The sequence below is a fragment of the Galleria mellonella genome, unplaced genomic scaffold (genome assembly GCF_026898425.1).
Source record: "Galleria mellonella isolate WM207_F2 unplaced genomic scaffold, CSIRO_AGI_GalMel_v1 utg139, whole genome shotgun sequence".
In the NCBI taxonomy this organism is placed as follows: Eukaryota; Metazoa; Arthropoda; class Insecta; order Lepidoptera; family Pyralidae; genus Galleria; species Galleria mellonella.
Window position 1 is genome coordinate 10390623 of NW_026441995.1, and position 13468 is coordinate 10404090.

The 13468-nt window shown below is 31.7% G+C and overlaps 1 protein-coding gene across 1 annotated transcript in view; it reads right to left on the reverse strand.

Moving 5' to 3' along the window:
* LOC113512862 (cytohesin-1) overlaps positions 1–13468 on the reverse strand; it is a 54884-nt gene that overhangs the window by 18721 nt on the left and 22695 nt on the right. The window contains 1 exon segment of the mRNA XM_052903287.1: positions 2078–2210. Within this exon segment, the coding sequence (XP_052759247.1) occupies positions 2078–2210 (133 nt within the window).

Sequence of the window (13468 nt, forward strand, 5' to 3'; positions counted from 1 at the left end):
TTCTGCATAACTAGCTCCAATTGCGGAAATAATTATCAACATCTATGCAGAGTAGATAAAGATATATTTGAAAGGTTTAAACATACAAAATCAATTATAGACGATACAAAATAATTTTACCTTTGATACAATGCAATATGTAAGCCAGTACTTTTGTAAAATACAGATATACATACTAAGTATACTATATACGGGAGTATAATCTAAAATTTCCATGCATAATTTTGTATTAAATTTTTTCTCCCTGGTACATACTCGAGTAATGTAATAAGAGATTCAAGTATCGAATACCCTCCCTGTTAGATTAGACGGAGACCGCAAATTCTTGGTTGGTACTCATACGTAATCTCAATAGAGAATAAGATCTAGTATCATAATATGTTTTGTATTGTAGTATGTACTGTTATAAGAATTGAACACAAAAAAACAAAACTATTCTACAACCAACTTCGAAGTCACATATTAATGTTTTTATCTTAAATTAACATGTTAATACTTCTGTACTTTAATGTGACATTGCTGATTCTTCCAAAGATTGTTCTTAAAGTACAGAATATCATAATAAATAGTATTTATATAATTTTGTATTTAAATAATTTAATCTACATGCTAAATCCATCGGATTCCATAGCCCGAGGAAACGGAACCCACATTGCTATTATTATCTGTTCTGTGTCGACGACTGGAGAATTAATTTGACTATTTTTATTTTTACCACAAAGAAATAGGGATTTTATTCTATCTATATAAACAAATAAACATGATAGAGCAATACAAGTAACACTGGAATTTCACAAGATTTTGACACTTTTAGTGGTTATATTTATTTTAATTCTGACGTCACGTAACTTATACCAGTTCTGCAATTAAGACTGCAACCTACAAAACACAAACAACCTACACATTATGCTAAAGATATGTAGGGGTAGCTACATAATGAAGTAAATATGAGTCTAAAAATGCCAAATAATTATATTCTATTCCATATTAGCGCATTCTAAGAAATCAAGAATATCCGAAACGTATATTGTATATAGCCTAAGAGAATTTAATGGTCTTGGAAAAGGCAGCAGTGTCCCTCTTAAAACATCAGCAAAGCCTAAATACGTATGCTTTCCCGTCTGTGAAAAGCGGCAACTACTAGCAAAACCTCCCGAGGGCGAGGCCTTTATTCAACAGTGGTAACTGTCCACGGTTGATATGATGATGTAGTTATATATTACTTGATAAAAATTTATTAATGTGTAAAAAGCGAGATATGTATCAACCTACCTCTTTATAAATTTAACTCTTATATTTATCGTGTTCATCGGTCTCGGGACTACTTGACCTAAAATTTTGAATTATCTTCCATTCATTACTATATCCGACATTTTAAGTCTCGAAAATTTGCCCGACAAATCGCTGCCGGTGGCTTTTAATGACATTAATGACTAAGAATTCAAATAATTATGTCGCCGAGTACAATTCATGGGATTCCACTAAGCGTTCGATGGACAGGTGTAATATAAAAGAACAGGAATAGAACAATTTTCCGTGTATGTCGCCCGGCTGTCCGTGGGAACGCTACACCTGCCTTATTGCGATCATTCCAGTTATTTGTAAGACATCATTATACCTACTCTTTATAGCTGCGAAAATTCACTGTCAGGCGTCTTATTTTAGAATTTAATGTGTTACTTAATCGTTTAATATTAATACGAATTCAATCGCATCAGTGAATCACAAAACTGGTTTATAGAGTCAAACAGGTAGGTATATAAAATTACGCATGTTATTCATATTTGTATTGTATCTATACATATTAATAACTCAGTAGATACCTATGCTAATACTGCTACAAACAGACAAGTTGATTGATAGATATGAATACATGACATGTTGTGTATGTCGGTGTGTTTATCACCCGGACTCCACTGAAAAGATGATTGACAATGATGATAAAATTTGGCATGCATTTAGAATATAGTAAAAGTTTTTAAAATACCTTTTTATTTCGAGAATAGAAAGGTCCTAACCTCCTCTCTAGTGTCCGTACAATTAGATTATATAAATATGCATGAATAATAATACAAACCTTTCTTGGGGTCCATATTGAATTTCTTCCTTCCTATGCTCATCTGTTTGGCTTTACTATTCTGCTTGCATTCTTCCTGGCCATCCAAGGCCTCCAACTCGGCCACCACCTCGCCGAGTTCATCTTTGAGTTGCTAAAACAAAAGAAAAATATTTTCAAATATATATAAATATAACAAAAACATGTTTTCAATTGCGATTGACATAATTGAAAGCTGAAGAGAGACAGCACAAAATCTCTCTACACATGAATCCAATTGACTAACTTGGCTATTGAAATACCAATTAGGATGAATGCTTCCGATCGGCTCTATCGATCACGTATCAAATCGTATCGTTCGGACATATACAATTTACGAAGTAACAAAAAGCACTTCGTCAAGAAAATAACAGGCCACAACATTTTCACTTTTATATTTTTTTAATATCGTAATGTTTTAAAACATAACGATACAAAAAAAAGTATGAGAAAAATATTTTAGCGCATACTAATCAGTGGATACAGTAGGTAATGTAATTGTTTACATTAAATTGGATAGAAGTTACGTACACCATTGTAAGCGCGAGTCCATTGTTTCTATATTAATTAACGGCGTGTATTGTGTAAATCATATTTATATAACTCTGTGAAGATAAAGGTCGTTAACTAACGGTCCCCGTATACTAAAACTAATGATCCTTCACATTAGTACACCATTAAAAATTATAAGTTCGTGTGAATAGATAACTCTACCCCCTCCTGCTTCCGCCGGCATGTAGCTATGATTGCATGATATTAGTCAAAGGAATGGGTTAATAATGCTATTAAAATTGTAATATTCATAGTCATACGTACACCTTAATCCTCAGATATGATAAAGTACGATGCTTACCGTGAGTGATACAGTGTATTAATACAGACCACGGTTGCCGCTTTCTATTAGTTGATTCATCAGTTTATTTTATTTACAATTTGTAATTACATAAAAATTATACGTATGAACAAAGCCCTAAACAAATTATTAAAATCTTAACTATATAATAATATATTTAGAATTTTAATAATTGATTTAGTTTCAATAATTGTGATACTTCTAAATAAAACCAAGGACAATTCAAATACAATGAATATAAGTGAGCTCCCGTCGTATTCGCCACAATGTGAAACTAACGCAATTTGCGGTCGGCCACCGATACCCTGTTACAATACCGGTGTTCCCTGTCTAGGACTCCAGAGATTGAATCGATAACAAAAACTATAATAGCGTTATGTATGAAATTATGTGTATAACAATAGTTCCATATTATAATTTTCACCGCTTATTTATTTTTTGGAAAATAAAAACGTGAAGTAATTCGAGATTATTGATCTGAAAATAATACTCAAATGTACCTCAAAGATATAAAGACAAATGTTGAAAAGAAACGGAAATGAAATACTCTCTCTGCACTAAAAATATATATAAACTATTATATATAACTATACTATATAAACTATACTAATAATTAATATAAATATAATAAAAACTATACCTTATGCTATAACAATAAACATTTGAATTAATTAAGAACGATATTTTTTTTTACTGTGAAATATAATAGAAAGTTAACGAAGAGAGAAATATTTAAGAGAAAGTCTTATGTAAGGAATCGTTAAATATTAATATAAATAGATAATATAATAATAGGTTATCTAATTCTAAGGTCACTATTAAGATTCTACTCTGTTCGAGGGAATCATAAAAGGTGACATCGCATCGTACGACTTGGACTAAGTTAAGGCCAAGTTAACCTGACAGTAGTTTTACTAAAACTGAAGATGGAAGAAAATAAATATATAAAATGATTTTCATTCTTTGGTTACAACAGTTTTGGCCATTGACAATCGCCCAGCATTCTGTTTGGAAACCCCAAACATAATGCTGCGCCAGTCCAGTCAAAACAACCTATCCACGTATACTCTATTAATTGGTCTGAAATCTATCTAGACAAGTCTCATGTTCCTTTTGGCGAGAAAAAGATAATTTTATATTCTTAAGAAATAAATATATTATTTACAGATTTGAACAACTGGATTAAAATTTTGAAGTTTCGATATATAGAACAACATCGATCAATCTGTAATAATTGAAAAATATGTTATTTAATATATTATGTATGCATTCTACCAATTAAAATGCAATAATTTATAAATAGATTGTAAGTTAATTGTAATTTAGTTTCGTCACCTGCTGAGCTAATGGTCATTGCGTCCGTTGGGTCGCGTCGACATAATAATATGACCATAGTTCTTCAGGAATGTTTCCATGCTATGTATCTGTACCAATCAGTACTAATATGAATCATTACACAATAGTAACAAGGTCGACAATTACATGAAAACAGTTTTCAATGGTTAGCATATTTCAAACACTTAATGCTAAGGATGTCTAGACTGGTTTTTGCACGAAATAGCAGGTGTTCGGTTTGCAAATAATAGGAATAGCAGAAAATCCAAATACGATTAGAAACTCTTAACGCTTGAAAACTTTAAACAGATCAAGTCGCCGTGACGTCTATTACATCATAATCGAACAAAACAATTTCAGAAACAATTCTCCATCAGTTGTTAACAAATAATTAATATTTGATGCTACTTACAGTCTCCTATCGAATCTTTTGTGTTGTCTCTATTTACATTTCAAGGTTTAGTAAAAAGCTATCGCCAATCGATGTCTTTCATTTACTTTCGCTCATGCATTTGTAAATAAACCTTTCACCAATATCTTCTAGCGTCGAAAAGTGAACGCGAAAACGTATACTCCACTCCATCAAGATCGAGCTACTGTTTCGTATAGAATAGCACATTCGGTGGTTGGCATCGATCTGTTATTTATGTATTACTAGGAATTACTTAACACTATCAGCCATAACTTTGACAAAACATATTATCGATAAATTAGTTCTTGTTATCAAACAAACTGACTGACGTTTAATTTAAAGTAGAATGTGGAATAAGATTGTACGTACAGCCGATTAAATTATTGATACAATTATTGGATTATTTCTTACGAACACTTAGAAAAGATGTGCTATATAAAACAATAGTATTTTGAAATGTATACATAACACATATAACACAAAAGGAAAATTAACTACGCCTGATTCCATTATTATTTGTAATTTTTTTTAATATATTATATAAATCATAATTCAAAAGTTACCATTCTCCGATATATGATCAAATAACATATAATACTATAATACATTAGGGCAAACGTATTGGTTTAGTGACAGTATACTAAACTTCCAGGGCAACATCCAACGAGCCCAACGTAGCTGAGCAAGATTGATAGCAAGCAGTAGATGGACGCTCAAAAGCTTTATCTCGTCTAGACATATTCAATGGACGAAGATCAATTTCAGTCTCAACTGTCAAATCCTACTCAATTTGTAGGGACCTATTCAAAAGAAATTAACAGTTATATATCGAATTCAAATTCTATATTTATGTTACAAAGCTTATTTGACTTTTTATTATTATATATTTTTTTAATATAATTTAAGGTTGATTTAAACATTATAATAGTGATAAAATAATAAACATCGTACATTATACATAAATAAATCAAAACACTTGGTAACAATATAGTTATAACACAAACAACACAATCTGATTTTAAACGAATTACAGCAAAAAAAAAAGTTTTGTACGAGATTAACAATATTTATTTCCAGACGCAACGGAAATTGAAAGTTAAAAAACATCTTAAGTTAAAGATGATAAACAGGTAAGCCATTACATAAACAAATAAGTTTACTTGTGGCCTGTTATACAATGTTTTAACAATTATGTTTATAATATCCAGATGTAGCTGTAACCGCATCTATAATGAGTTACAAGCCATATGCGTGTTATTATAAATAACGAACTTAGCTATTAACTTAAAATGTGATCTGACTATTTATAATAAGTTACATCATACTTTATAGCGCTGAATCTTTCTAAATTAGCCAAATACTGCAAACAGCAGAAACGGCCACGCTAGCCACAAATAAGCGTACTTTGTCACAAAATGATTTTACGGAATTGAACTGATCATTCATCCATAACCAAACGCAATTTATTGAAGCCTTTTTTTTATACATAAGTATATATCAATAAAGTATATACCTTATTCCTTATTCTTCTGCAATAATGTTGTTTTATATAAAAACAATATATTTTTTTTTTGTAAATTGAAATTAAAACAAGAAACATTTTAGGATGCATTTTCACAAATGTAGCATAAAGTCATGATATACTCGTATATTTAAAAAAATTTCACAAGAACAAAAGTTCCGGTATATCTCGCAGATATCAGCTATTTGATAAAAATATTCAACAGAATAATCCATCAATCGACTGTGATAGATGATAACACGCAACGATAACGCAAAAAAAGTTATAATCACTATTATGTAAATATATAATAACAAGTAACAAAAAAAATCCAAGATATTCTAAAAAAACTAAAGGAATACTTAAGTGATATTCATATAGAATATTACAAAGAGGTGTAGTGTAAATTTATTGTAGGTACCTCTTTAAGACTATTCATAAATTATATTCCAAAAGTTTGCCTTGGTAGACTTGCGGTACCATTCGTCAGTTTCAGGTAAAAAGAATTCAGATTTTTTTGTTTCTGTCATAATTAAAATTAAAACCAATTATTTTTACTTAAAAACTAAACTACTGAACATTTTCCATATGTATCGAACATGTCATGGAACCAAACTGTAAGGATATCCACCAGAGGGAGACTTTGTACAAAAGTCGATTGCTTGGGTACCTCTGTCCCATTCGTGTTTCAACCGTAAAGCAGTTGTGCTTGGCATGGCTGTGTTTCGGTTTGAAGAGTGGGAATTAGCGTGAATTTACTGGGTACGGAGGAATAACATCTGAGTCCTCAGGAATGGCAACGCATGTGGGGTATCATGGGCGAAACAGTATACTCTGTTATGTCCATGGTACTGCTCATGTCTATAGGCGACGGTTACCACTTTCCATCAGGTGGGCCGTCAGCTTTTTTGCCATTCTAAGTTGTATAAAAAAAATTTCCATTCAGTTAAAAAATAATCCAAATCGTTTACAACTGACGGAGTTATGAGGTAAAATAAAAATAACAAAAAAATATAACCAAATTAAATTCAAATCAAATTAAGAACCTCCTCCTTTTTGAAGTCGGTTGAAAATAAAGTAGTCACAGATCAAATTCAATTGATCCATTGTAATTTCATATCTTTAATCAACTACTCATCTAAAGTTCTTTCAAAGCTTATATTTTAGGAGACCGTTACATTTCAATTATACATGAGTCCATGACATTGTACTGACATCACACGTGACGCATTACATCATTATACCCTCCTCGAAGAGTAGTCGCACATGGTAAAACTTCATCAGTTTTTTATGTGTAAATATATACTAGTATTCTGTAAAAATAATCTGTGACAATACCTTAATTCGTTATATTATAAGCATTCTTCATAATACTTCATACCTATAAATGAATTACTTATAAGGATAACTACAAATAATTTTTACTCAGAGCTGGTATCCTTCGAGTGTTATGACAAAGTCGGACAACAGAATTAAAGTCAAATTAGACAGTAAATTTCACGTCAAGCTGCTGTTTGTTGGAATCGATTCACTGCAGATATCTTCAAACTCAACCTAGCAGCGGAAGATGAAATTATTACCTGAAACTTCGAAATTACGTTTCATAGTAAACTTCTTCATAATTTCAATCCGCTAATATTTCAAATCTTTATATTTCGGGAAAAGATTTAGTTATATTAAAGTATTTTTGTAACTCATCCATTAATATTTACATATCATGGCAACCCCTTAACGTTCCACTACAGGACAGGGATCTTTATGATATATTTAGCATATTACCATACTATTTGGGATATGGCGTGAATTTACAGGGTACAGAGGAATTACATCCGAGTCCTCAGGAATGGCAACGCATGGTAGGTATCATGGGCGAAACAGTATACTCTGTTATGTCCATGGTACTGCTCATGTTTATAGGCGACGGTTACCACTTTCCATCAGGTGGGCCGTCAGCTTGTTTGCCATTCTAAGTAGTAAAAAAAAAGTTGCTTTTTCCAATGTCCAATGGTGACTCAAATGTATTTTTAAAAATACTCCGCCATCGCACGAACATGCAACATACTTTAATGAAATGATTCAAATGTATCATAATTTTAACAATCGTCTTTCATCGTGTACAATCATCGATCATTGTACGATAAAAGGGAACCACAATTGCATGACACGTGACCCCCATGCTAAAATTACCAATAGCTCTGGGGAGGTATAATAGAAGAATTCAATTCACTTCGTTCACCTCACATTTAAAATGCATCTGACCACAAAGTTGCATTCACTTTACTGTATTTGAAAACTTCAGATTTCACTTTGCAAAATGCTACAATTATTTTAACTCCCTTACAAGTTGCTAGCTAGCGTGGTTATAGTATGCTAATTTCCTCTTTTAATGGAGAAAGACTTATGCCCAACAATGGGCCGATAATAGGTTGTTATGTTGGTATATTAAGCGTTCTTTCTTTATAAATCTATTATTATTATTTTTTAAACTTTACAAAAATTCTCATCTCCCCTCTTAAGGAGAGGAGATGGCAATTAACCCCCGGCAGAAGCACAGTCGTCCTAGGTTCAGGGCGCTAGGGAGAGAAACTGGCGTACAATGCGGGCAGAATCTAAGAGCACCGCTTTCTGCATCTTTCCCGGGAGTGAACCGCCTCGGAATCCCAAATGTTTGAGATGTTGTTCCAGACAGGTTGGGATAAAACCGATCACCGACATTACGATTGGGATGATTTCGGTGAATGTCACCCCCCACTTATTATTATTATTATCTATGGTATTTCTATTTGATATATGTTTCAGATCAAGTATAACTTTAGCCATTTATGAGAAAGGACAATGAATAGTTGAAATATTAACAATAACAGATCAATATAAAGGTGAAATCGAAATCATTATGTAGTACCCTTTTACTTAAGTTTATAAAAACTTTTGCAAATAGGTGACCGTTAGTATTATAGGTTAGGTATTATATAGCACAAACATTGTCAAGAGATCTATTGCGAATGGATCATAAATCTACATCAGAGCAACGATGCAGCAAGCAATCATACAATTTAAACTGCAAACCACTGTTTGCAATTTCATCGTCAATTGGTTATGAAACTATTTATTAGTTAGTAAAATGTTTTATTGTTATTATAAAAAAAAAATACGCTTACAAATTACGAGGTAATACTTTCATCAATAAAAACAATTTGATACTTCTGATATTACAACCACGTAAAGAAGAGCATGAATCCTTACACTTTCTCTTATTTATTCACTTTCTGATTGTTTATGGCGCAGCAAGATCCGCTTAGGGATGTGCTATGCTTGCGCAAATGCCTAAGAAAGTTAAAGTGTATTTTTGTATATCAATGAAGTGTATAAAAATATTGCTCTCTCTCTCGGTAGACTACGTCCTCCAAAATGATACCACTTTTATAGTTCCACTAGTGTTTTTGTATTTATTTACATAATAAAATTATAGTTATAAAACATTACATGAAGAGATACAAGAATGGTATGAAAATATTCAAATCATTCTTTTTCTTTTTTTAAATATACTATATGGCTTCTTTCCAGTCATGATCACTCGGTATGCCATTAAAACTAACATACATATAATATTATAAGAGCTAACACATAATATGACCATTGGTTCAAACAATATATAGTCAAATATAAATAATGCAGAGAATTTCAAATCTCGTCTAAAGATCAGATGTATTGTTTATTGCCAGATACTGGTGAATGTATGATTATTCCACAGCAAAAAAACTACATCTAGAATATTTTTGTGAGAGAGAAAAACCAATTAGTTTTATATATTCTTAATAGAAGACATCTTTAATTTTAAGTGGTATGACAGAAGTAACATAGATTTCATAGAGACAAGAATGTGACTGTGAAAAACATTGTAACAAAAGTCGGCAAGGCCAAACTTGTAATAAAGAAGATTATTAGTTTCTCTTGAAACAGACACGGCGACAAGACTGAGATTCTAGTTAATTATGGAGGCCCATTAATAAAAGATTGTTTATGTTACATACTGTGATTGCCTACCACATAACTGTTCACTTGAACAAACAAACTACCTCAACTCCCTTATACGAAAACTGTTAAAGCGGATGCATGTTTACAAACTTTCCCGACACCGCTTAGCAGTTACGACGAAATTTATTAAACACGTATAAATTAAATATTACGAAACAAGGGATGGTATGCTACAATAATATATCGAATTAATAAAACAATAATAGAGATGAGGGATGCGAGAGATGAATGTAAGCATAAATAAGAAAGAACAGCTCTGCCAAGTAATCTCAGATTAACAAACTGGAAATTAATATGACCTATGGATACCGAGAAAAAAAAAATCACATCGATTAATTAACAAATAATCGATTTCTATGAAGCGTGTCGTGTGATTGTTTACTAATATGAAAATATATTTCAAATTCAGTTGATGTCATACTGAAATGTGAACAGCTTCATATAGTTGTTGAGGACGGCTTCGCGAAACAATCACATCAGGCAATAAGGAATGAGAGCTCAGGTATCTCTTCTTTTAATGGGTGAATAGAAATGACCCGCCTGCGTTATTGGTGTGCACTGACGGGGCATCAATGAGGGAAAATAGATGAAAATGAAGCAGGTCAGTTGACCCATCGTGACCAATTCAATTATTCAAACGATTATTAGTCACGATGATCTATTATAATTCCGACTAACCGGCAATCTATATGTAAAAGTAAAACAATTTACCTTCAAAGAAAAGAAACTAATGCTTAGGACAAACTCTGCCTTCAGTTGTCATCTTTGGAATCATAGACCATCTAAATACATAGATTTATTACCAACACACTAGTAAATTCTAGTGTCCAATTGAAATTAAACTTCTAAATATTAGTTTAGTGCGTAAACTAAGATTGTATAATATTCACTATTAAATTTGTGACCTGTAAAAAGTGTAAGTTTTTCTAACAATAGATTCCAGGTCATTACTCAGCCTTTAACGACGGTCCATTGGCCTAATGGGTTGGCTAATGTATGCCAGGCTATAAATAATACAGTCTATAAGGGTACGAGCTTTTTCCGATAATTGCCACGAGTTATACTTGTACAGGGATAATTATACTAACAGTCATGCCAACTTTGTATTTTTGTATTAATATATTTTTAAATAATTCTTCCTTTCGGAAGATAAACTATTTGTTATCCATTTGTTTACCTGTCTGGATTCCTTTTTAATACTACGAATATTAAGTTAAAAATTTTCACTATTATTATATAAACATTCATTATTCAAACTCTCAAAACTGAAACGTAAAGGAAGGACCAGAACCACCATCATTTATCCATTATTTGATAAAAATAATGGATAAATGATGTTATTTATTTATTATTGTACATGAACAGTACATAACCTGTTGCTTCTCAGAGATAGTGACAAATATTACAGTATTCTTCACGATCCTCAAAACTGATTAAGTTTCTCCAGGTGTCTTTGCTTCAATAAAAAAAAAAACTACATTTAAATACTATAAAGGAAACAACACACGTACCTATGTAAAAACAACATTAAAATTTCATTTTGTCTCCTGTATGTACAACTATATTAGCGTGAAGTGATTTAGTCGCAAAAAATATGCGGTCGAACGCAATGCGAATAATAATATCTGGCAGTATTCCCGTCCGCAGTGACAAATTATTGTATTGCCATTGCATATAGGCAGTTGGATGACCTTCACCGCAACTAAATGAATTAAAATACAAACTATTGTTATTTGCTATATGTATACTAAAACCAATTATTTTAATTAAGACGTTGTTCGACAAAAATAAAGATCTTCGATTAATTATACAAAATGTAGAGCGAGCTTGTCGACATCTCCATATTAAATTCTTGAATGGTGACAACACTGACGACATAGGTCATAGAATATTTAAAAGGTTAAATTGAGACAAGATCATTGAGGCCCCATTCAATACTTAACAAACCCTTATGAGTGACAAATAACACAGGTCTACAACGGAAAAGTATTCGAAATAATTTTAACAAATTTCTACTCAACTACCCATGCTGAATACAAATTGACAAGTGAAAGTGATTTATTAGTTTGAGTTTTTGCAATACTTGATACATTTTAAAATAGAATTTAATGATTCTACCTCACTGAACTTGATAATGCTGATTATATTTACATTTTTAGTCGGCATCGAATGTTAAAAATATATAGTTAAAGTGATCTGTATTACTAAGTGATAAAAATTAAAAATAAAAAAAAATACGTATAATTTATAGCAAAATGTCTCGTTTAAAAATGTGTAAACAATTCCGACAATTTTTGTTACATTTGTGGTGAAGTGATATTTAATAAGCAAAAGTGTTCAATATCACCTGCAATAAAAAAAGCTACCAATAAATTGTATTACTATTTTAACGAAAGCTATTAAAACATCAGGATAAAAGCTGGGTTCCACATTTTTGTTGCAATCCGTGTGCTACAGTGATATTTAAGAAATTGGCTGAATGGCAAAAAACCATCATTTCGATTTGCAGTGCCAATGCATGGTTGGCGAGAATTCGACAAATCATCAACTGATTGTTATTTCTGCCGAAAGAAATCGCGGACAACCCATGTATTTGGAAAAGGCAAGGATATGTTTCTAGAAAAAAAAAAAAAACCATATGATATATCCGATTATATACAATATAACTCGTTTATGCCAGCACAGTTTAATCTTCACCCGATTCCAAACGTTTCATACCGAAGAGGAAGATGATTTATATAAACATATATATCAGACATATCAATTTCTTCAATGTCAGAATCTGAAAAAGTACATCGTTGAGTACGTCATCACAGCCACACAGGATAACACTTACGAATTAAATGATCTTGTAAGGGACTTAGATTTGCCCAAGAACAAAGCAGAACTTTTAGGATTGAAGACTGCAACAATGGAACCTATTAGAACAGTTGTGAATATTACATGTAAAATTTTATACTAGACAAAAAAACTTAACGCAATATTTTGAAATGGCTGAAAGTTTAGTTTTTTGTATAGATTTAGTGGTTTGATGAAAGCTCTTAAAATTACGTATAAACAGAATGAATGGCGACTTTTCATAGATAGGACATCGATCTTTTAAGCTTGAAAGCTATTTTGTTACATAAAAAGGAGGCCAAGAACAATCGAAATATTTTACCTTCGATTCCTATTGGTTACGCGGTCTGATATGAAAAGAGTCTTATGAAAACATGAAAACCCTTCTGTTGCGGATTA